The sequence below is a fragment of the Melanotaenia boesemani genome, chromosome 6 (assembly GCF_017639745.1).
Source record: "Melanotaenia boesemani isolate fMelBoe1 chromosome 6, fMelBoe1.pri, whole genome shotgun sequence".
Taxonomy (NCBI): Eukaryota; Metazoa; Chordata; class Actinopteri; order Atheriniformes; family Melanotaeniidae; genus Melanotaenia; species Melanotaenia boesemani.
The window spans coordinates 18,475,366-18,501,790 of NC_055687.1; the positions used below are offsets into that span (position 1 = coordinate 18,475,366).

The 26,425-nt window shown below is 38.7% G+C and overlaps 1 protein-coding gene across 3 annotated transcripts in view; it reads right to left on the minus strand.

Annotated features, from left to right (window-relative positions):
* efna3b (ephrin-A3b) overlaps positions 1–7,557 on the minus strand; it is a 67,777-nt gene extending 60,220 nt beyond the window's left edge. The window contains exons 1-2 of one of the 3 annotated variants that reach the window (XM_041988273.1): positions 7,059–7,557; positions 6,603–6,816 (exon numbers count right to left, since the gene is read on the minus strand). In XM_041988273.1, coding sequence (XP_041844207.1) covers positions 6,603–6,712 — 110 coding nt within the window. In that variant the 5' untranslated portion in view covers positions 6,713–6,816; positions 7,059–7,557. Of the gene's footprint in view, positions 1–6,602 lie in introns of all 3 variants that reach the window. The other 2 variants (XM_041988271.1, XM_041988270.1) reach the window with 2 other exon arrangements.
* Between the last annotated feature and the right edge of the window lie 18,868 nt (positions 7,558–26,425).

Below are 26,425 nucleotides of genomic sequence, written 5' to 3' on the forward strand. Positions count from 1 at the left end.
ATGCAGAGTCAATATCTGCATTTGTAATGTTCACTGAAGATGCACAACAGAAAAGATTAATAGAAAGCATTCAAGTTTGTGCTGTTTTCACATGCTTGAGGTAATTGTTGACCTTTTTGAAAATTAGTTGATTCAAATTAAGGGGAGATGGGAACACATTTTATGGGTAAGTTCTGTCAAAGTGAACTTCTGACTCATATGACAGATTACATGAACAGATAATGAGCTTTGTATACAATTTCAGTAATGTGGCATTTAAAAATGTTGCTTCATATTTGTTCAGCATATGGAAGCACAGCTTTTTTTATTCTGAAAAATGAAGTGTAGGTAAAATATTAATAAAAAAAAAAGAGTCTTCGCTGTCTCTTCTACAAATATATTTCAGTGCAGCGTAGCAGTGATTGTGGACTGTTGATGGAAACAGAAAGGACACATTCACATTTTCACATCTGTCCACACCTGCAGCTGTAGGACTGATGATTTTGAAAAGTTACATGATTGAGCATCAGAGACAACACCTGAGAATAGCGTTTAATCACCTTCATCCTGCCTAGACAGCCCTTCTGAAAGAGTACACAGTTGCCCTAACACAGCAAGAAAAGCAATCACTCACATTCTCAGAGACACCTTTGAGTAATTTAGACTTTCCACTTTAACGGTTGACATGTGGTTGGAAAGCGGCAGAAAACGAGGAAACCACACATATTCTGGGAGGCTGCACATAAAAACCACATCTGGAATCATATTTAGAGCTCTCTGATTAGGAATCAGTTCTAACTAGATACAGAAAGGTGATTTGAAAAAGGAAGGAGGAAAAACAAAAGAAAAAAGAAATAAAACAGATGTCAGCATTTATAACCAAGGAAAGTCAACTTGTTTTCTCAGGATTTATTGGAGCGTTGGAGCTGCTTTCTGCGCAAACATGCAGCAGATGTAGTCATATTAAATTCAGATCAGACATACAGAAATGCCAGTTTTCTGTGCTGACTGCTTTCCGTTATCCAAATGATTTAATATTGATTTTGTTTGAGACGTACATCTCCATTTAAAAGGATTCATTAAAACCAACAAAGAAAGTGTCTCTCTAGGATTTATTAGTATCATGAGTGGTTGGAGCTTTGACACAGACAGATTATCCCAGATGTTTTACACACATGTCATAACCTCACCAGCACCTACATCATTAATATGTGCGTTGATCTTTAGAGGGACCTTAGATTGCGAAAAAAAAAAAAAAAGTCAATATTTCCCACAAACTAAATTTATGTGACTGAGAAAAAAATGTATGCATCTTTACATTTATAACATGTAGAACTAAACATCTGTATGAAAGCAACACTTGTTTAGCATTTATTTTTGACACTGACTGCAGCCCACCAAGCTAAACCGACAGCTTTTTTGAAGTTGACTACCAAAAATAAATCTCAGCCAGCAGCATGCAGTGGTGCTTTCATATCTGGAAATTTGAGTTTTTCTAGCTGCATCAAGATGATCAGTCCACAGTTGTATTTATGCTGACTTCACAGCAAAACTCCTGAAACCCAATCATCACTAATTTGGCTTTAAAAACTAAATTGTCCCGAAATGTATGTGCTTATTAGGGTTATATTTTCTCTGATGAAATTTTAATTAAAAAAAAAAAAAAAGATTTTCCAAAGCAGGAGTGTTTCTAGTCCTGTCAGTTTCTACCAAAGTCTCTGAGAGGTGGTAAAAATACAGTCAGCATAGTCTCTGTGTTAACTACTAGACCACCAACATGGGATCTAAGCAGTCACTTAAATTCATACCAATCTAAGGCCAGGCAATAGATTCCTGCTTCCTGTCAGGCTTGATCCGAACCTCTCAATTCACAGTGCCTCTCATCTAAGTTTGGTCTTAGTAGAATTACATGTTTAAAATCCCTAAGAACCATGCGCTCTTTGGATCCAAACCATTACAGTGACTAGTTAGCATTTGACTCAAGACCGAGCCAGCACGATTTCTTCAACATCAATACTCCATTTTCACAGCAATGCCTCCGATTAGACGATCATGTAAGCGAGAGACCATTTGAGGAAATGACAGACCGAATCGAGATGAAAGAGAACAGGGTGGGCTCAATACTTCAGGCTCGTCTTTGTATCGAGATCAATGTGTGTTTTATTTTTATGGGTGAATGTAAATTCACAACATCTGCAAGAAGGCGTGTTTTGAGGTTGATACATGAGAAATAGCTTTGGTCAATTTCTGAAAGTGTATAAGAGGAGAGAAAGAAAGAGAAACATTATGAAAGTGGGAGTGAGGTGAAGAAAAACGACATCTCAAAGCAAGGAAACATGTTTTCAAGTACTGGAAAGATTGAGTCCAAGTCGATTTGACATTAGCCCACACAGCTCTCAAAACACAACCTCCCAGAGTTTGTTCCCTTATCGCTTTAGAAAAAAAGACAAACAGAAGCACACCCCTAAAATCCAGCTCAAACAGAAGGAAAAGACAGAAAACAATAAGATAATTCATTTCTGCTACTCCTTTTCCACACGTCTAACTACCCAACAATACCTGTCCAATCAAAGAAAAGTGAATTAACTTAAAGAGAGCATCACAGCATGGGCGAGCCAACGGCACTGGATCTGACAATGCAAACAGTAGTCATCCATCACACAGGTGTTTCCTACTGCTCCTAATTAATGACACTGCAGTGTGTGAAAGTGTCTACGCCATACACACACTTTCACACCCACAACCAGACTCCATTCACCCGTACACCACATGGCCTTATTATTTGTTACTAATGAATAATCTGATCATAATTATAAGTGAGTGTGTGTGTGTGTGAGGCTTTGTTTCATGCATGTTGGTAGACACACACATGCAAGCGTAAACATGCAGGCGGGACCAATGTTTTGTGTTTGTTAGTAGAACTCTCTTGATGCAGATATTCATGAATGTAAATATTGTTGTCATAAGTGGGTCTGGGAGATAGATAGTTTTGTGTTGCTGTCAAAGGGATTGATGATTGGCCTGCTGTCTGTGTGTCTGAGTTACAATGCTGTGTGGGAGAACTCAGTGTGTGGATCAGGGCACTGGCCGAGCATTATTATCGCTATTATGTTGACCCACCTCCCTCTGCTCTATTATAATTCAAAACGAAATCCATCTGTATTCTTCTGGATATCCTCTCTTCTCCCACTAGTCCCACAGTATCCATTTTACTTGCATTATTTCTCTCCCGCCTTGCGTGACGTGTCTCTATGCACACTGACAAGCTACATGAATATAAAACAAGCTCCACCTCAGTATCACTTACCACGCATATGCATGTGCAGTATTATGAGGAGCAAATCCTGCTTGCGACAGCTGGCTTCGTTTCTGTGACCTGCGCTGAGGTGACGCCGTCATGGACGAATATACACACACACACACACACACACACAAACGCTCACAAACACGATGCCTAGAGCTGTGCTTGTTTAGCTGCAACCTGATTGCTTGCAAAATATACAATTGATAAATTAAGAGATATCACCAGATATCTATTATGCAAATCAAGTTAACTGCTGTGTTATTAAATTACACTCATACACATGTATACACACGCGTACACCGGTGTACACACCACTCACACTCACAGTGGTGGTTAATTGCCAGGTGGGGGAAGATAATGTGTGATTTAACGGACTGATGGATTTGTTTTTGTTTCGGTCACCCATCAGTGAGCAGAGACATCTGTAACAGTCCAAACACACACATACTCTAGGTCTCACACATGCAAACACACACACTATTACACACATTCATGTCCGTGCAGGGATATCAGTGACTCATAGGCGGTGGCGGCAATCTTTGTGCAGGACATTAATGAGGAAAATTACCCACCCTTACTTATTCATTCTTTCATTTTCCATACTCACTTTCTCCATATTGCAGAAGTTGTAGCAAAGATTTGTGTATGTTTATGTGTATGCACATGCTGACGTGTGCACATTTGAAATGCATGGCCATGTTTGTGCGAAGTTTTTAATCCTCTGTAGCAGTCTCAGCCTGTCTCTAGTGGTTGATGAGTGGCTCATGGTCAGTAGCTGGTTGAGAAACTGCAAGGTCCTGAGGCTTTACAATGTGTTTACCACTCAAACTGACAGCTATAGTACAGCTTATTATTGGCCTTCTAAACCTCCGCACTACACTGCAAGTTAGAGAAACTCCATGGAGGCTGACCGCCAATAGCTAGAGGCACACCAGCCTGTAAATGTTGTGAGTGCAGAGATTAATATAATGCTGGAAATGGGATCTGTGTTTGTGAAAAATGGCTTGTGGTGTATGAAAGAGTAGATTACACATGTTTTCTTGTAGTTTATCTGTCTTTTATGTGGCACGGCCCATGGCCCCTTTGTCTGCTAATTTTAAAAGTAGGCTGAATTGGAAAAAGTTATCCTCACTCACTGTTAGGACATTGTCATTGTGTATGTGTGTAGTGAGAAAAAGAGAAGAGGCAGCGATGGGAGATCAGGGATGAGCCAGGTCCACCGAGATCAGAGTGTTCTTTAATTAACTACAGTCTTTTTATAAAAGACACACACACCAAGACTCTAATTCTGCCTCTGGGATGAAAACTGTATTGATAGTGGACAGGCGGAGAGAGGAGGGATGACTGGTGGGCTCTGCTCTGAGCACCTAGATAGTCAGGTTAAAGGTTAAGCTGCATCTAACTGCAATAGTTGTCTCTCTGTTTTCCCTCAAATGAAACATCTGCGCGCTCTGAATGCACAGCGAAAAATGAGCTAACAAACGGCTTAATCAGGTGAACACTTTACCAAGGTTAACGCTGTTCATGTTACGTCTAGCTGACTGTGTGAAGGTCAGAGGTTCACAACTTCCTTTTATGCCTCTGAGCATTTTTTCCACATTTTATGAAAATCAACTTAGTCTCCGATGAAAAAAAGCTAAAGTAGAATTTTATTAGCATATATTATCAAAACACTATACAGTGGGAAAAATAGAAATTGAAAATGAGAGCCCTCCACATAGAGCTGCAAAAATTTTAGCTAAAATCCATTAGTAGAAACAGTCCATGCATGAAATAAACAAACACTTGTTCCTGTATCCTATCACAAGCGAAAACCTTACTTCTATTACTTTATCCATACTTAAAGCAATTCTTTTTATGAGCCACAAATTCCATTACTTCTAATAGATTTATCTCTTGCTGTAAGCTAAAGTCATTGGCCTAGAGTTATTGCTTGCAGACAAAATCATTCACCCTCCCTATGCACACACAGCAGCAGATTTTTTACGCTTGTATATATTGTTTACGCCTTCAATAAGAACGACCATAAGACGGAGTCACTATTTATCTGAATGCCCCTCATGAGGGTGCAGTAAATTCCGTTGACGAGGTAAGTAACACAAATTGAGATCTTCTGAGTGAAACCTTGCATCCAACTGAAAGTTTACAAAAAACAGAATTCACTGCAGGATGGAGAATGAAAAGTGTAGATTTGTGGCATGCGCCTTTGCTTATTTAATCTGTGCTGATTATTGTGTTATCCAGTGAACATAGAGGGTGACTACTGCTACACACAGGCTACATTTTAAAACTCTGCTAATATTACATGTCACATTTGCGTTTTTGCTGGCAAATACATCTAAGATGCAAGAAAAATTGCCTAGAAATTTAATTAGTCAACCATTAATGTACAGATACATTCAGGATTTCACTGTGTGTGCCAAGACAGCTAATCCTGCAGTGTGTTTGTGCAAGCTGATGCTACATTCTTAAGAATCCAGTGGCAGAACTGTGGACTCATGAGGACAGTATTTAAAAAGGAAAAGAGAAGGGGGTAGGGGGAGCTTTTTCAAAGATAGGAGTGAGGAGAGAAGGATTAGGAGGATAACAAAAAGGCCAACGGACTGTGTGTAAACAAGAAAGGGGGTTAGGAAGGGATGGAAGAAGAGAGCAAGTTGGTGAGGGAGTTGGAAGGAGAGATTGAATAGTGACACAGCTTCAACACAATGGGGTCAGGATGAAGAAGTGCTCCTAATTGAACCAGATAGAGGAGAAGACAGTAAGACAGCGAGAGGCGACCCAAGGCAGAAGAATCACATGTGATTCTCTTCCTTTTCTCTCTGGTCCTCCACCGTGAATGAGGAGAGGTGCAAGAATAAGAGGGAAGTAATGGAGTAAACTATTACAGGCAGAGATTGGTGGTGGAGCGAGGGAGAGAAACTGAGCATGTCTCACCAGTTGTTCAACAGACGGTGTTAAAAAGATGATTTGAAGGCACCTTGACTGCACAGTTGGAGACTCACAGCAGTTCCAGCTCAGATAGCGTTACCAGAGAAGGGCCTTCCTAAATAATTTCAGTGGGTTTATATAATGTATTTCATCAATTACAATGGATACAGAAAGGATACAGAGAGGACAGCTATAATCGCGGTAACACACTAAAGGGAGAGTCGCAACATCGTCAGGCCATGAATGAATCAGAAGTGTGATATGATTCTAACAGCCTACCAGGACATGAATTTTCCCTGAAAATGAATGAGGACATCAAATTGCACAGTGCCCACACACACACACACACACACACACAAACTGTTAAACACAAGAAGAGACAGGGTCTTACTGTATGTTGGAGCTGTTCCAGTAAACTGAATGCCTGTTGGCTGACACCTGGAGCACGCTCACCCAGGTGAGACTCGTTAGCACCCAGAGAGACAGCGCTGCCAGAGCCATGCTCTCAGCTCCTCTCCCAGCCTCGGTCCCTTCGATCTCTCCGGCCACTCTCTTGGTCCCCTTCACCCCACCAAACAACGCGACTCAAACATCCCAGCAAATGCCTAACAGAGGAGGAGAACAAAAAGCTTCATGCATACATGCATACAATGGGTTTAAAGACTATACCTGATGTTAGTTAATAGCTGTTGCAAAAGTATAGTGATGTGAGGTGATGGAGCAACCCCCATCAAGCTTAAAGCAGACACTGCGAACCTCCTCCTCCCTCCCTCCCCAACAGAATCCGGGGCTTCAAATAAAAGGGTTTATGGTCCGTTTGAGCGGGTCCTCCTTGCTCCCTTCTCACCGGGAACTGCTGCTTCTGGGACCGCCACTGGAGTGTGGCAGGCCAGTAAGGGTCCAAGCAGGAGCTTCGGTGTTCCTCTGGCAAACAACAGTCCGATGCGCAGAAAGAAAAAAAGGGGGAATAACTGAAGAAGAATCAATTATTTTTTTAAAAAAATGTAAATAATAAATATTAAGCAAGTCCTCTTCTTTGAAAGTGTTCTTCTTCTTATCTGCGTGCTGCTGCAGCTGCTTCCCTGTCCTTCCAAGGATCCGAGATCTCACTGAGCTCTGGACTCTGCTGCAAACAGTTCAAGCAGCCAGTTTCATCAGGCTTTCAAGACTCTTTCCGACAACCATCGTTTACGGTGAGCAGCCTGCACACCCGTCTCTCTTCTCTCTCCTCCTCTCTCTGTTTGGTAGGCAGCACTCGTTCACTTTTTAACTCCACCCCCTGCGAGCGACACAAGCGCATTCCTCCAATATTGTGGCCGCGTCGCAGCACATCAGGCATCACTGCGACTTTAACTTTTCTCTTCAACTAATAAACCTCCAATGGTGGCGTGAAACTAGAAAGCTCCGAATCCAGCTTTTTCCCAGAGATCTCAGAGCCCGCTGTTCTTAAACGTGTAAACCCATCTCTCAGTTGTGAAACATGCATGTGGCTACATGTATACACTTCTGCATTTTAATAAAAAAAAAAATAACAAAATGAAAATAAAAAACCCTAGAGCACTTAACGTTAAATTGTATTCCTTTATAGACTTTTTTTATTTTGGCAGTGATATTGCAGCTCTTGTCAATAAATAAAGAAATAAAGGAATCACATCTCTTTTGTTCAATCTTTTTATTTTCTAGGAAAAAAAAATCAAAGGTACGATACAAATCAATGCCATTTAAGCTTTGTAAAACATGCTTTAATTAATAAAATTTATTTCAAATAGAAAAATGCATTAAAAAAATCACATACTTTTTTCAGCCCATTTGGCTTTTATGACAGATTTAATTCTTTGAGGCATGGACTTGAAAAAACAATAGTCTTCATCAGTAAGGTTAAGATGCGTTGTATTGGTTAACAGATCAGTTTCATGGACTTCTTCTTCTTCTTCTTCTTCTTCTTTTCATTGCTAATTTCCATCTTGCTTGCTATTGCTGGGATAGGCTCCAGCCACCCATGACCCTAAGTTGGACTAAGCAGTATAAAAATGACTGAATTAATGCCAATTTCCACCATAGATTTTAACTTGGCTTGAGACCCAGATTGTCTGCATGTCTTGATGCTCTTTTGACTGGAGCAAGATCTTAATTTTGAAAAAAAATATACTTTTAAAAATTTTGCTTCAACATCATTAAACTTCCTTTTAATTTATGAACTGAATAAAGTGTCCAAACTTGAGTTTGTAGACCCTGCCATTTTCTGATGCAGTCTCCTCGGGTTCTTAACCGTATCATCACGCCACCTGCCCACTGCAAACCAGTGATTTATCATTGAATATAATTTTCATCCAGTCATTCACTGTCCATGATCCCTTTTCTCTCTGTCACATATTTTTTTTTATTTTTCGATGTTAATGATGACCTTTCTGGATGGAATATAAACTCCTTTAGACAGTTCTCTTTTAGTTAGAGTTCAGTCAAAGATAATGGCTCCTGTTTCTGCCCATTTGTTTTCTATTTCTTTTGTTGTGCTTTTTGTTTTTATCAAGACATATTCCAATGAGTTTTCTGTCCTGTCACTTTGGCTTCCTTAGTCTACATATTTGTTTACCTTTTAGGGCCTACCCATTTTGTTTGTATTTGCTCTGCATGTAAGAAACAGCTCATTGGGAACAATCAGCATTTTTTTTCCCCAAGTTGTATGTCATGTGAAAGAATTATGTAATACTTTCCATTGTTTCCCCTCAATCAGCAAGCTGCACCAGCTGATGGACATTATCTGAGAATGGGGTTCCAAGTTTTCCTCATGCACTGCTATGTATCACACGTGTCTGATTGGTTAGAAATGAATGCAGCAGCTCTGTCTTGCAGTTACAATATTCTGTAATTTGCCACCTCAATCATCTCCACAGACTTTGCATCTAGGTGTGCGTGGGTGTGTGTCTGTGTGTATGAGAGAGAGGGAAGCCAGACAGGGGAAGAGACAGAAAGAAGGAGAAAGAAAAAGAGAGAAATGGTAGGTAGGAGTAAGATTGTTACAGTTTTTTGCTGCCTGCTGGGAATGAGTTGGTTAAGGAGAAGTCAGAATGATTTATTGGGAGAAAAAGGAGGGAAATAGAGAAAAGGAGAGCAAGAAAGAGGGAGAGAGATGAGATGCCATTGGGGAATCCCTCTGTCTTCTTCAGGCCCTCCTCTCCTCTCATGAGCTGTCCATTTAATCCCACCCCCCACCCCACTCCCCAATCTCTTTCTGCCTCTCTCTGACTCCTTTGCTTTCCCTCTCACCTTATTCTCTGATTTTTCAATAAAACTTTCTCCACTGACCAATCTTTGTTTTCTGGCTCTGCTATTTTGCAACTGTATTTGCTCCCTGGTGGCCTGCCTGTCTCTTCTGCCTGTACTCCTTTCTTCGTCCCCTTGTTGAACATCAGGAATGCATTTTGTTTTTAATGAACACTTTTCATTCGTCTTCCCTTTGCTGCTCCATTACTCTTCCTTTTGTTGTTTGAATTGTGTAGCCCTGGTAACCAGAACAGTTTATCTCCACATGCCTAAATCCTGCAAGCTAGTAAAAGTGTGTTATGACCTAAGCCATAGTATTGGTCAAAGCTCTGCAAATAAACTTGGTCTAAATCATGACCAAATTCCAGACATCAGACATGGTCACCAATATACCAATACAAATCTTGCAGCTATTAATGTACTGAAGCTGAAAGCCACTTCCGGTATGCAGATAAATGTGATGATGCTTACTGTAAGCTTGACTTGTGGAAAAATATTTAATAAAACACATACATATTACCCATTTTCATGATCCTATGTGCAAAATAAATAATTGAATAACAGTTCTAAAAGACTTTCTAGCCTGTTAAAACCTGCCAACTTAATAATTTCCATGCTTACACAACACTACAAATTATTTTTCTCCAGACAAACTTAGGCTAGGGCACATCATGAATATCAGTTGATTTTGTCCTGTTTGACGAGAGGCTGTTTGCAGTCATAGAGCTGAATTCAGGTTGATACTCTGTATTTGGCCCATATAACTGTGGAAATCCACCATGCATCTCTGGATGAGTAATTAGAGCCTACAAGACAGAAAAGAGAGAATATGTCATAACAACAGATTACAAAAAAATATGAGCAAAGCTCTTTATTCATGCACCACTGCTGTGTTACTATTATTATGTGTAACTATTATCTATCTATCTATCTATCTATCTATCTATCTATCTATCTATCTATCTATCTATCTATCTATCTATCTGCAAAAATTAATGTGGAAAAAAGCAGGAAGCACTCTTTCTTTGTACTACTTTTTAGTAAAGTATAATACTTGTGTCATGTGATTGTACACAGCTTTGTGACACGATAGTTATTATAAATATCTGTACAATCTGTGTCAAAGATGTTCTGTAGATGAGAACATAATTAATATTATCTCTTACTCCTAGAGTAAAGTGAGGGAATCCATTTTACCATTTTCGGGAATAGACCATTCAAACTACAGCCTAAGAAACTTTAATAACTGAAGGTTACAGTGGCTTGGTTATAACTATACCAAGACGCAGACTTGGTTTCAGCAAACGCTCCTGTCAATTCTCATCATCCAGGTTGGATTCTTCAGGCGTGGGTAGCAGTACTATTGGATTACGTTTGTTTTGGGGTTATTATGAGAAACGACCTCCAGGCTGACTGCATATGGTGACACTGAGGCTCTTATGACATTTCCAGCCCAGAGCCGGCCAGCGACACATCTGTCAAGAGCTCCTTTCTGAAACCTTGAAATTTAATCTGAGTTTCCTCATAGTGCTGATAATTGGATATTGGGCCCCTACAGGGCTCGCATCCCTCTTGTGGGTGCCCAGGAAGTAAACAATACATAGATGAATTCAGCAGGTCTCTAGAGTGCACATGAACATCATACACTAAACTCTTTCTTTTTAGCAGTTTTATGTATTCTGATGGAATTCTTGAACTGGGAGTCTCTTTTTCACTCCGCCTCATGCTTGCTCTGTTTTTTGGCCTGCTTCGCTGTTCACTGTTGTGTTAGTAAATTGTACTGACACTCCCCCTGCCTCCCTCTGCTCCCTCACCACCTCTGCTGCTCTCCCTCCCTCCCTATCCCTCTTTCACCCGAGTGACTGACATGAATTTTCAATTTCTCTGTTTACCTTTCACTGCTGTGCCTAAAACAACACTGGAACAGGCTAAGAGCAAGGAGGAGACGGGGTGGGGGTTAGTGGTGGAGATGGAGATGAGTGCGGAAGGAGGAGGGGAGAAAGGGAGAAGAAGAGAAGAGGTGACACTAAGATTGGATGGGGTTGAGAGGAGGGAGAAAAGCGGGCGGGTGGCAAGGGGGATGCAAAAATGAAAGAGGTGCAAAAAGAGAGAACAGGGCTTTCTCTGTGTTTTGGTAGGAGAGGAATCCAAGGGGGAAAGAGGAAAGAGAAGGAGTAGGGGGGTTACGGGAAGGAGAAGCTGAGTTGATACCTCTGAACAGTCACGCAAACTGATTCAGCAGAGGGCATGAAGGAGAGGAGAGGGGTGACGAGATGGGAGGAAAAGGAAATGAAAAGGTGGAAGAGTCTGTAAGTCAGGGCTGAGAGAAAAAGTTAGATGGGGCACAGAACATTAAGAGTGCAATGAGATATAGAGAGTGAGGGGGAGAGGGAGATTTATAGAGGTGCAGAAAGAGGGAGAGGACAGCAAGAGTGATGTGTAGAGAGAGGGTTTTTTTAAGAAGATGGGCGAGATGGAGGAAAAAAGGGAGGAGAGGGCGTATGGAGAGAAAAAGAAAGAGCTCAGAATAGATACGCTCTCAACGGCATGAAATATTGAACGAAGGAGACCGAACACAAGGAGGGGCGAAGAAAATGGAGAGACTGATAAAGACAAATACAATCGTTTTGTGTGTGTGCATGTGTGTGTTTGCGCGCATGTTGTTTTGGAGACAGAGGAAGATGAGAGAGAAGAAGAGTAGGTGACAGGAATATGAAGAATAGTAGCTAGCGGCAGAAGACCAATTCTCACACACACACACACACACACACATATATAGAAAGAAACACACTCAAGCACACCGCTTTGAGTTTAGATTACTCCCATGTGTGGAGGAGCTTGAGCAAAATTTGGTGGTGTTGAAAGTATCACGCTGTAGAATGCGTTTCATCACTACTTGCACCATCCTCACACATGCTTGCACATAAACACACACTTGCACACATGCACGCCCCACCAGCACCATCGCTGCCACTACCCCACTTCCACCATCCTTTGATCTCACTTTTCACTGATCTTCTCTCCTTCCATGTCAAATATTTAGGCTGCGTTTGGCAGGTTTGACGAGAATTACCATGGAGAAATGACTTTATTTATTTAACTTCCACATCATCAGAAGTCAGTGTCAGGAGCTCTGAGAGGATCAGCATTGATCCAAAAACCTGGATTTAGTTTCCTGTTTCACATATTATTATAATGAAGGAAATCTTTGTTGATGGATTTATATGAAAAAAAAGCTGACTGTATGATAATGCAGATTTTTTTTTTTTTTTTTTTGAGAGGACACTTCTTACACCTGCCTATGGCTTTGACACACATTTGGACACATAAAGATATACATCAAAAAGATAAGTCAACATAATCCACTAGATACTACATAGGCCTTGTAATCCTGCAGGGAGTCCTCCAACTATTCTGAGAAGTGTAACAAAAACATTCACAGAAATATCTGGAATGAGTGGCATTTCTCTTTCTAGACTACACTCACTTACTAGGACCTATATTCACTTACTCAGCTATTTTTTTAGAGGTCTTACCAAGAATCAGACAGGTTGTATCAGTAAAGGAAGATATGTGGCCATGAAGAAAAAAGGAGGAAAGGAAAGAGAGAGGGGTGCAATGATATCTGCAGATGTGCTGGGTTATAGAGACACATGAGTATTCATGAGTTCCTGCCTGAATATTAAAAATATAATTTTACAGATGTTTTGTGCAAATATCAAATATCTGACAATTAAATGTGATATATATTAAAAAAGAAATTAAAGCAAAATGAGATAGATGCTTATGAAGTTACTTTAAAACAACGGAATTAATTCTACTTTGTTTTATTTTGAATTTAGCACAATATGAATAATGCCGTGTGACAAATAAAAGAAACAAAAAGAAAAGAAATCAGTGCTTCTTGTCATATAATGCCATTTTTTTCCATTTTTTTCAAATTCATTTGTTTTTATTTTACATAAGCTCAGCTGTTGACCATCATTTATTTATTTTTTACATTGATTTTACTATGTTGATTAAACCAAGTTATACTTATTATTAAAAAACAGAAATTATGATTGCAAATATAATAAAAGAATATATGAATGGATAAGTCTGAAAGCAAAGAGTTGTGCGTACTGAATTAGGAATTTCGTTGTTGTACACATTTGATGTTACAAGGCCTGGACATAAATATTGTTTTAGAGTGGAAAACAGAACACATTTCAAGAGTAAATCTAGAGGGAGAAACTTGCTGGCATTATCGTTGTTCAGTGTGCTTCTATCTGTTGTGCTGCCATCTAAAGTCTCCAGTTATCTCCCTGTATCAGAACAGTGTCCCACAGAGCAGACCTAACGCATTTTGCACAGAACAGAACAAACAACTAACAACAGCAATGCTTTTTTTTTTTTTTTTTTTTTTACAGTCTTTTACATTTTTAATATTCTTATTATAAAAGGTCTTCATATCCTAAACTCATACAGAGCAACTCATGTACCTGAGATCCTCCTCTCTGGTTGCTGCTGTCTTTGAGCCCAGCTCTGGTTTCTGTGTTGCTTTTTTTTCTAAGGACATCATTATGAAACACTAAAATCTAGGGGTGTTTCCAGCCTTTAAGGACACCCTGGGCTGAGCCCAGACCACATGTAAATTCAAACATGAGCCAAGATTTTTTTTCTTTTTTTCTAAGTTTAAATTCAGAAAAAAATAGAGGTGTTAGAGTAGACAATAGACAGTAGTAAACAGACAGTGCGGTGATACATTTAACCTATGATGATAAACATTCCACCTAATCTAATGTTTTGTGTTTTGGAATATGAAATTTGACGTAAAAGAAAAAAATTATAGTGTTTAGTTCATCTCTCTTCATCTATTCCTAATCCTTCTTTCTTCTTCACCTGACTGCTCATCCCTCTTTCCCTTTTCTCTTCACTTGCAGCAGAAAAAGAAATATAAAATGTTTAACACTAAATTGTTCAGAATTTCAACATGTTCAACAACAACACTGAAAGCATTCAGCCTTCCTGGCTATCTAGAGCTGTGGTTCTCAAATGGGATTACTATGGAGTTGTGCAGAGGGTACTTAATATAAATAAAATATCAGAGAAAAAAACTTTGAGTTGTAAAATAATTATAATTAATTAAATCAACAGAAAAATACAAAATAAACACAGATAAGAATATTTTAGTCTTTCTAATGTCACATTTGGCATGATAATGATTTTTTTATAATTTGCCCTGGTCAGAGGGTACTCATGTTGGTTTAATTTGGCTTTTATATAGCATATTGAAAAATGTTTCCCATGTTTGATGTAATTTTTTCATCCATATTAATGTTCTTGGCAACTAGAGACATCTAAGGACATCAGAGAACGAATTCCTAGTAAATGTTGTGTCTGCCACTATGCCTGAGTAAAGTGCAATAAAACAGAGAAGAAATGTGGAATTTTTATTCTTATCTTGACAGATTCTATGAACTCTGATGCCGTCAATCCTTTCTAAACATTACTAATAATACTTGTTTTAAGGACATTAAGGCCTAGCATTTAAGTAAAATTTTTATTACTTGTCATAGTTATTTATAACTGTCTTGAAGTATTAAATAAGTTCAAGTTAATAAAAAATAAAACAAATAAAAAAATAAATAAAAAACGGCCCAATAGCACAAACAAAAAACTAATTGTCATGTTTGTCTAATTGTTCCCAATGTGTAGGTGTTAATAGATTTCATTGCCTGGTGTTATTTAGCAAGAGAAATTCAGATAATAATAAGCTATTTATTCATATTTCTATTTTTTTCTTCTTTGTTTATCTTGCCCAACTCTGACCAACTGCAACTAAGAGTTAAGAAGAAAAGTCAAAAGACTGGGTCAGGTAGAATTCAAACTATTTTGTCTTTTGTGACAGCAGACGGTTTTCTCCCACACCGCATTAAAATTATATTTCTGAACACCTCAGAATTGTGCAATAAGACTTTAACTTGTAAAGCAAAATGTTGCTTTATAAGCAACATTTATAACTTTGAGTAAATATTATATATATATATATTCATCTGAGGTTTAAAATGTAATTTGATTATGTGATTATGTGTGTTTTATGTGCTGATTTTTATTATTTTATTTTATTTTTTTTTTGTGCTAGGGTCGATCGAACTATTCCACATTTTGGTAACATTCATAAGCAGAAGTCTATATTAATAAACTTTGAATTGATATATCAGCATATCTTTGTTTAGATAAAGTCACATTAGCATATTTAAACATAAAAAAGGGAATTTCCTGTATGTTAACACAAAAACTTTAATACATTTAAAACATGTCATTAGCTGCAAGGTGAGCTGAATGTAATTATAGGGACTCAAACCTTCTATTAGTGTAATTAACAAAAACATAGAACACTTGCAAATTTTTAACTTTTAATGATGACCTTATTATTTTTTCAAGGCAATGCAAGTAATCTTCTTCTTCTTTTACTATTTTTTTTACTTTTTCACTTTTTTTAAGCAAGATTTGACCCTTCAAATTTCAGCCAAATGAAGAAAAATTAAGAAAACAAATATAGATAAATATTTTTTGAGGAATAATTTTATTATGATTAAAGAAAAAATAATTTGCATATTGGTATAGTATATTAACAATAACATCCCAATCAAGTGTGCGCAACTGAGAAGGTGACATTTATATAATTTCTATACAGCAGTTTTAAATCTTTAAACTTGTTTACAAATTAGGCAAAAATAAAATGTTTTGTTAACGCTCATCTTGGCTTTAACACGTGAATTGCTTTTTGAAATATTTTCTTTTTTTTAAAGAAGACAATGAAAGATTAAAAAAAGTGCTTCAGTCAACAGAACAAAATGCAGGAAGAGAACTGAACTGAGTAAATTACTTGAATGTGCTGCTTTAATGACACAGGAGAAAATGTGTATTTGTTAGTTGCTGCAATAGCTAAACATAGAAATGAAAAAGACAAACATTAATAATATGTAGACCCAAGTTAAAAGGTAAAATATTGAAAGCAGATAGTAAATGTAGTGTGTTCATGTGTATCTATGTCTTACAAACAAGTATTTGTATGTGCAGGGATGCAGGCTTGTGTATAAGACTATTTAGACAAATGTTCCTGATGCCTCATATATCACAAGTCTCAGTACTGCATCATCCCATGAGTGCACTTCTGCAGACAATGCAGAAACACTGAAGACAGCAGGTACACGCACATACACAGACAGACAGCCACATACACAAGAAAACCCCCTCCCCTGGACAGACACACATGCACACACACACACACACACACACACAGGAAGGGAACAGGTGCAGGTTGAAAAAGCCAGCTGCCAGCCGTTCTTTGTAACATCTACATTTCATCAGCCACAGCGGCGGCAGCAGCACAGGTGATGCCGAGCCCAGTGGGTACCAAGATTAAGAGACTGGGAGGAGGTTTAACATATACTGTCATCTAAGGTCAGATTTGCATTTTCCTTTCATTGTTAAAGGTTAGGTATTCCAGTGGCTAAGCTGATCTGAGATCAATGCCAAAAGGCACCTTCCACCTCAAGGAAAGCTTACTGGAGTTTCTGATGGTGACATCGTGTGTGTGAAGGGAGTTGAAAGGACTGTGGGGAGATTTCTGCCCATTTGTAAATCATGATTTATAGACAGTTGGTATCCTTTGCACCTGTAAATCCTTCTCTTTTCTTTCTTCCTCTATCTCTCAATTTCTTTCTCCCATGTCTGTAGCTTATTCTTCATCTCTGACCCCTAATTTGTGTGTCTACTGCTATCTGTTGCCTTACTGCTCTTGGTCTCATCCTTGCTGGGCCTATCTCTATTTCCCCGATGCGTTCAGCCTCCCTCGCTTCCCTCTGCTCAGCCGTTGTGAGAAAGTGCTGTCAGGTGAAAACTCTGATAGATTAACCTCTGACCCTCTGCAGGAGGTGGGACCAATTGGCTTATAACCGCTATCAATGCAGCCTGTGTGTGTAGTGAACATCTTTCCTCTACTTGGGAAGTATGATGATAACCAGCCCAGCAAAGACTGCCAGAAAATCTAAACAGTGAGCTGCATTGTGGGTTGTAATGGTGCATTATGAGTCTAAGTGTTGTCCACAGAAAAGAAGATGAAAAACCATTTCTGCTGCTCTCAGCAAACTGAAGCTTTCGTTTGCACACACAAAAACACACAAATATGACAGAGGGCACAAATGTGTATAAAATATATTTTTCTTTGAATGGCACCTGGCTTGTGCATCTGTGTGCCCTGTGCAGAAGCCTGTCTGATTGGGTTTGTGTGCATGAGTACTCAAGAGTGAATATTTACATTTGTAAACACGTGTGTGTGTGAGGGTGTGTTCATGTGCGTGTGCACAGATGAGTTTCTGTGAACCAGAGGCTCTGACTCCCAGCTCTCCTTTGTCACACTGACTGACTGCTGAAAGGTTGAAAGCAGAAAAGCTATTTCAGACTGTGGAACTAAATGACGGCAGGTAGTCACCCATCAGCTGCTCGCCAGAGTAACACAATACAGACCAGTCATCAACAGTCCTGTCATCTCATTTTGTAAATGCACTTCACAAATCCCCCCTCAGTCTCTCCTTCTTCTCTGACTGCCAGTCAAACTTGTATGGCTGTCCCAAAAATGCACCTGGTCCTTGCTCAGCTAAAGCAGATCCAGAGTCTTCTTTGTTTCTTTGTTTTGTTTACCTTTTCTCACCCTCAGTTTGTTTAAGAGTTACTGCTAAATTTGGCTCATTTACTGTTGTTCAGCTGGCTGTTTTTGGTTGGGGAGAGACTTCCACCTGACTCTACTGTATGACTCAGTGGAGCTGGAGTAGTTTGTAGCCGTGTTGCTTCCATAACTTGAGCCTATTGATGAAATTAATGACTAGGCTGACTAAATGGGCTGTTGCCATATGTGGTTCTGGAGCCTCGCAGGGGTGGGCAGGCTTTTACACCAGCCAAGCACAGTCAGCCACAAGAGCAATAGAGCAAAAAAGAGGACTTGAGAGTTTTTCATAGGTGAGGTGAAGTGGGGGGGATGTTAGACAGAAGAAGACACATACAGGGAAAAAAAATGATGGAGAGAAGGGGGAACAAAAGCGAATGGCAAAGATGAAGGGAAAGAGAGTGAGTAAGTAAAAGCAGGTCTGGTCCAGGTGGGGTTCAGACAGTCAGTATGTTATTTTAGGAGGGCAGAGGGAGGGAGGATGTGAGAAAGGGATGGATAGAGGGAGGAGAAGATGAATGTAGTTAATTAAGATGAGCAGGCGGAGGAGACAGTGTGGAATTACACAAACACTAATTAGAGTCTTCGTTAGGGGGCACGAAACGAGAACAGCACATCCATCATCTCAACCCTCCATCCCTCTTTTTTCCCTTCTCTGCTCTCCACTGCTTTAGCTTTGCAACCACATTCCTCTCGCAATCCTACTCCTCACTGCCTCTGCCATCTTTAATCCTCTTCTGCCGCTTTTTACCCCTCCTTCTTCCCCCCCTTTTCTCAATTTTTCCCTATTGATCCCATGAGCAGTAAACTAAATAGACGCAATTTAACATCTGGAATCATTATCGAAGCAACCTGTGCTGTTCCTTTCCTCCAGTTTTTCTTGCTCCTCTCTGTTTTCACAGTATTTCTTCTTTTTTTAAATGATTGCTGGAGGAAGGATACCACTTCCACTCTTACACTTTCCTGTTTGACGCTGACAAACATTAACTCCACTATGTCAGCACAATTTTTATAGCCCCAGAAAGCCAGTCAGCGCCTCCTCTAGTCTGCTGCACTCCTCCAACATACAGCATACAGAGCACTGTAAACTACTTACTCTTATCTTGTTTTCTTTCCTGTTCTGTTTTTTTTTTTTTTTTTTTTTACAAACAAGTTGTGAGCATAATACTCATGTCCTCTTTATCATTTCACTGTCCCCCTCTGGCTCATCCCTCATTCCCTGTAACAACTGAGGAGCAGATCAGCTTCTCCCTGTTGATGTCTGCATCAATTTGCTCTCATAAGACCACAAGGACAGACAGAATAAAGAGGAAAGGATTTGAATAAAGGTTAGCCAATGCCAGATTTTGTTTTATTAAGTGAATCTTACACACTTGATGCAGAAAAATACTTAAAGGAATCAAATATTGAGTGATTTAACGTGCTGAGCTCATAGTGACTTTGATTATGGACATGTTTGAATTGATTTAATACCATTCACAGAGAATTCATATCAGATCCAAAATCTTCAGAGCTGTGAGACCCAGTTTCAATGATTTCAGTTTGGGCAAGAGAAAAAAAAGAGAGAGAGAGAGAGAGAGAGAGAGAGAGAGAGAGAGAGAGAGAGAGAGAGAGAGAGAGAAATCAATCCATATAGATGAAACTTGGGGGCCATCAGTAGTCCATCACACTGAGCAGTTAGATAACTCATTTTTTTCAGGTGTGGTAACACAATTGCTAGAAAATAGGGTTTTAAAAACACATGCTACTGACACCCCATATATTAAGCTTTTCATAATGTTTTCTGTAAGTACCTTCAGGAAAATCACACATTAAAGTTTATGGATCTTCAAACCCATAAACAAAAAAAGTTGCTTCTAAATGCCCATTTTCTAATAAATGCTTTTAGGATTGACTGGGAGTTTGCTTGACCAATCAAATGCTTCATAGAGTTGGAAATAAAGCCATGACTGCATCTCTCAGGATGATCCATGTAAGCTTTACCTCTCCTGCTGTTATGGGCATTTCGGCTCCTGTGCAGTTAGAGCAAGGGTTTGTTTCACATTACCGACAGACTCATGAGGGGTGTTATATTCCTGCCAGGGCTGCCCTTTGTCACCAGCTCTGGTAATAACTATTAGGGACAACATTTCCAAGCAGAGCCAGGAGGCAGAGTGTGCACGGTTCAGTGGACTCAGGATCTTTTCTTTTTGCAGATGATGTGGTCTTGTTGGCTTCATTGATCAGTGACCTCCAGCTTGCACCGCGGTTATTTGCAGCCAAGCATGAGGCAGCTGGGACAAAAATTAGCAACTCCAACTCGGAGACCATAACTCTCAATTGGAAAAAGGATGGAATACCAGCTCTGGGTTGGAAATTAGCTTTTGTGTCATGTGAGGGAGCGCAGTTTAAGTATCTTGGGGTTTTGTTCATGAGTGTAGAAAGTTGAACAGCATATTGACAGGGGAATTGGTGCAACATCTGCAGTGATGCAGACATAATACATCTGTGTTGTCAGAAAAGGAAAGCTAAGCAAAAAATTAATTTACTGGTTGATACATTCCTACCTTCACCTTTGCTCACAAGCTGCAGATAATAAACAAAAGGACAAGATTGTGGATGCAGCAGAAAATTAGCTTCTTTCCACGAGCAACTGGGCTCACCTTTAGAGACAGTGGGAACAGTTCAGTCATTAGGACTCAGAATAAAGCCTTTCCTCTCCAGTGGAGGGAGTCATTTGGGAAAGTTGGGTCATATAGCGTAGATACAGGGGATATATCCTGAACACCTTCCTTGTGAAGGTGTGCTAGAAGAACTGAAAAAGGTCAATAGAGATGAGTCTGGAATGTCTCTACTTGGACTGATAATCACATGATCTAGACACTAATAATTACGAGAAAATGATTATTATAAAGATGGCTGCTTTTCGGTTACACACTATAGAAATGATGCATCATTTTACCTATTTATTGTAATAAGTAAGATTTTGTTTTGTGACAATATTATTCCATCTGCCTTTTAAAGATAGTCTTGGATCTTTGTTGTTTCAGTCTTGATTAGTGACTTACTGGGGGTGAAACCCACCACCCATCCTGAGGAGTTTTCCTGTCTTTTTGTTGGTGCCTTACATCTCATCCCTTAGCCAGACTATTACTCCACCTGAGTGTTGAATGATTGCTAAGGACATACATGTTGATGGCTTGGACTTGCTTTTGCTATTCAGCTGACTCTTCAGGACTTGCCTTACTCTTTGTAGATAAATATCAGGCGTAGGGTTCAGGCCGATGCAGAACTATAGTGGATACAGGGCATCTCCTTTGTATGGGGAGGACTTTATGGTGACTTGTGCAGTTGGCTTTGAGTTGGCCTCTAGGATTGTCTTCCACAGTATCCATGTGTGCAGCATTGTGAGTCGTGGGTCTACTGTTGATGAAGTGTGTGAAGTGTTGATGCTACCTTTTCAACAAAGTGCAGAGGAGTGCTAATAACAAGCAACATACCACCGCTAAGCATGAATATTGTAAAATGGTATTCAGCATTCTAATTTCAGGAATCTCTTTGAGAATATTTATTTACTTCTTGCTTTCTAACCTCTGAACCAAACCTTCTTGCTTCAGGGTCACAGACACAGAGTTGACAGAGCAGAGGACTCCTAACTGTTTTAAGCTCCAAACTCAGGTCAAAGGTCACAGTGTGCTCACAGTTGGAGAGTGCTAACAAGCTATTGTCCACATGCCCATCAAATCTAGATGACCCCAGAACACTTTCAGAATATTAATGTTCCAAATAAACTTCTTTGTCTTTACAAAGTTCTTCCACACAGGTATAAATGTCAGTATTCAAGCAGAAGCTGTGTAAGAACTCTAACGCAAGCAAAAGTTTATTTAACTCTCAAAACAGAAGCTACTATGGTGATATAGAACAGGTTCTGGGAACTTACCAGGCCAAATAAAGGAAGCATTTTAGAAATAAGTATGATGGTGGGCAGAATTTGCCTTTCCATCTACTTCTCAGCAAGAGAGCAGATAAACATGTTGAACTATTTCATTCTAAAGCCGCATATTAAATTTTGATTGTTGTAATTTTGAACAGTTTTTAAATAATTTCTATTATTTCACAGCTTTGCTGACAAGGTAAATGCGCATTATGTAAAAACCTAATTAGGTTATGTACACAGGCTATATAGGCAAGCTAGACAAAAAGATTTTTAATATACAGCTGTGAAAGGGTCTATTTTGAGATATTGTGATTTAATGGTCTTAATAAGGTACATTTATTGCCATTTCAAAGATACTGTATGCACAATGTGCTGTGGTTGTTATTGCTGTCGCTTCATGGCAAGAATGTTCCTGGTTTGGACCATGACTAAGGCCTTTCTCTGTGGAGTTTCCATGTCCTTTTGGTGCCAGCATGGGTTCTCCCCAGGCACTCTGATTTCCTCCTACAGTCCAAAAACATGCACGTTAGGTTAAATGGCAATTCTGAATTGATTGTAGGGGTGATGGTGAGTGTGTCTTTTTGTCTCGTTAGGCTCGGTGATGGACTCTCTCGGTAGGAGTTGGCACGGGTTTCATGCCCTCATCCGACCCTGATCAGGATAAAGCAGCTATGGAAAATGAGTTGAAACATTCAACCACAATTTTAAACATTCAAAAAAAAAAAGAAAGAAAGAAAATGTAAAAAAAGAAAAATGCATTGAATGAATGATGTTAATATAATTTCAGTTGTATTTCATCACATTACACAACTTTTAACTGGGATAGTGAGTCAGTGTAGTCTGAAAAACATCAAAACACATTTTTATTTTATACTCTCTTATGATTCCAACTTCTTGTTCATCATATTGATGGGCAGGGGGTCAGTGAATAGAAAAAAAAATGCACCAGTGGCATTAAACTCTTGGAAAGCGACCATGGGAGGGTAGGACTGCGAGGAGATAAGCAGGCTGTGGTTTTTGGACCACCCCTCTGTAAACACTTTTGCAGAACATTGTACAGCTGATCATCATGACCATGCCATGGCAACGTCTAGCTATGTCTCATACATTATTTTTATACCCTTTGATTCATTTTGAAAGTGCAGATATATGTACATCATGATGAAATTGGTTGCAATCATCAAAAGAAATAACAGCATCATCTTCTACTAATTTTTTTATATCTGCATCTTTAACATCCTATTCTAAAAGTAAAAACTAATGTGTCACCAGCTTACAAAGCTTACCACATTGTATTAAGCTTACATACTGGCAGTTTTGATGCTTTTCAAGTGTATGGTTTTATAATTTATGTGCTCCCCACAGGTCTTCAAGGTTGAAATTCTTTGAGCTACCTGATGGGATTCTATTACCCACGCATCCAGGAAAATCAGCACCATGAGCGTCACCTGTCTCTTCTTTCTATCAGTAATGAACAATGTACTGGCCAGCACAACAGTAGCATGCTAATTTGCTGTGAAACCACCAGTACTGCACCTTCTGTAATCCCTGCAGGTGAGAAAGGGGGAGAGAGATGGATTCCTGAGTATCTGATTGAGCAGCGCACAAGATGAATAATTGATGTGTAGGTTCTCCATCCCAATGAATTTACAGAATACACACAGATGCCCAAACACCAACTGTCTTGCAGCCCATACTATCATCAGTATCTCATATTAAGCTAATCCTTCAGAAAATGATATCTGTGATTCAGTTAGTAGTAGCATGTAGTGCCATCTCTCCTTTGTGTAGGCCTTGGTTGTGTGTATAGACCTATGTTTGTGCATGCTCTGTTAAATTAAGCCCATTCATTAAAGTAAGACCATTTATTAATATCAGTTGCAGTCCCACATCTCTTTTAGATCTTCAGGCACGAACTCATAAAAAAATAACAGAAAGATATGCAACAATAAAATTAAACCTGAAAGGCCATCACAAATACTGAAGGAGACAATTTCAGTTTGATTTAATAAAACTTAACCTCTAATCAAGCAACAAACACTGGTATAACCGTGCTCTCATGCTAATTCTCCAAATGATTTCTCTTGCTTTTTCATTATTCATCATCTTGTTTTCATGCACTTATTGTTGTTTTCCATGCTCACAGCACTATGATGGCGTTAGTTTTTTTCTAAGGGCCTGCCCCAGGATACACTGTCTTCACAAACAAATCTGAGGTGTTAAGTTCACTCAGCTCCAACCTTTAGCTTTGACTGCTCCATATTTGAAAAAGTGTGTTGACTACAGGAAAATAAGCATTAGATTTCATTGTCATTACACACAACCTATTAGAGTAGGCCGTTCTATTGACTGAAGTCTACAATTTTCACATTATCTGAATTATATAAAGGCAAATAATCTGAAGGCAAACACATTTTCAAATATATCAAAAGAGACGACAAAACCCTGAAGTTTGCTATTGTAATTTAACATTTTTCATGTTTGCTTCCCTTATATCGACCATGCAGTACCAACAAGCCCTTGGATCATTTGCTCATGTATGCCAAAACTATCCCTAATAACTTTTGACAAACATACAAGAAGTATATTTGTGATCATGAGAGCAACTGCATGCAGTGTAAAAATATCAACCATCAAAATGACAATTTAAAACCATAAAAAAACATAAAAATAATGTATATTAGAACTATAATGGTTTCTTAACGCCTTACTAAGTAGTTTTGACTTATCTAATCAAGTGATGTTAATGAAGCTTTAAAGTTTTATTGTAAATTAACATAACTCAAGTGCAAAAATATTAACAATAAACAACTTTTGATTTAGAGGACTGTTTTTTGCATCATTGTTTCTTAAATGAAGCCACCACAAGGTGATATATAAATTTTATTTTAACATATGAGGAAGTCAGACTATAACAGAGTAAAAAAGGGACTCATATCTAACTACAAAAGACTTGTTTAAAATTGTGTATTTTTTAAAGACCTAGCAAATGATAATGGCTTTGATTAAGAAAACAAGAGACAACAAAAGAAAAGCATTTTGTGGAAAACAGCCCATCTTATGGTCCAGTGAGGGAAGAGATGTCAGGGAGAGAACAAGTGTGTATCTTCTATTGTTCCATTTCTCTTTCACGCTTTCTGATTATCTCCATTACCCTGAAAGTCTACCCAAACTTAAAAACACAAACACAAGCTGAGTGTCCATCTGTGAAAACTACGTAATAAACCACATAGATAAGTATAATGCATATGTGTTTGCCTGTGTTCCATTAGTGAGAGTTTGGGGCTGAGCTACGACTGATGTTTCTCTCTTCCTATTAGGCCTTTAAAGGCGAATGTGGAACCAATGGAGGAATGGAGTGCCAGTGGAAGCCGAAAAAAACAACAGCCACTTTAAAGGGCCTAAACCATTTAACCATTTAACCTCAAAGCATTCTCAATGTCATGCTTAGACTGCTGCCTCTGTCCTTCATTGTGCCCCTTGTAAAACTCCATTTCTAATTTACTTTATTGGCACGGTAATAATTGAGTATTGTCACAGCATATCAGATTTTAACACATTTGAATTAAGAAAATTACTTTGCAACAGTTTATTCAGTTTACTGTTCATTTCTTTATATGATTTTTATATAATTTTTCCAGTGCTATATATATATATATATATATATATATATATATATATATATATATATATATATATATATGTAATGTTGAACTCAGGCCTCTAAAACTAAAGTCCCGTGACTTACAATAATTCACTGCCATGCCTGTTTCTTTATGCGACTTTTATCGATAAAGCTAAATCTTATTTAATTATTGCAGTGGGTGATGCATCAGAGAACCAAAGCTTTGTGTTTATCTCATAAAAAGAGAAGTATAGTGGAGATGAAAACCTTGTTGGGCCTTCTTCCTGAATATTGTGATGTGCAATTACTGGACATGTTTGTTTTTGGTTTGACTTGTATTTCAGTTTTCTAATGACCCAAAGAGGCTGTGTAGTTTTTGTTAGCATATTTACCAGGTTTTGAAAAGGTGAAAATAAAGGGAAATTTGGAGACCAATATAGGAAAAGAAACTTAAAACACAAAAGAGTATGAAGAATTTGATGGGGACTATTTTGTGCTATGATGTGCTCTGAAATGTTTTACTGACAAATGCACTTTTTCCAAAAATTCACTGAACATTGCTTTAGGTTATAGTTGAATAATAATAATTATAAAAAAAAAACATGTTAAATACTTTTATAGTCCTTTTTGCTTTCTCATTTTTAACCCGTGCTTCAGTTTGACTGCTGTTAGAAATTTCTTCTAGCTAATTTAGGGAAG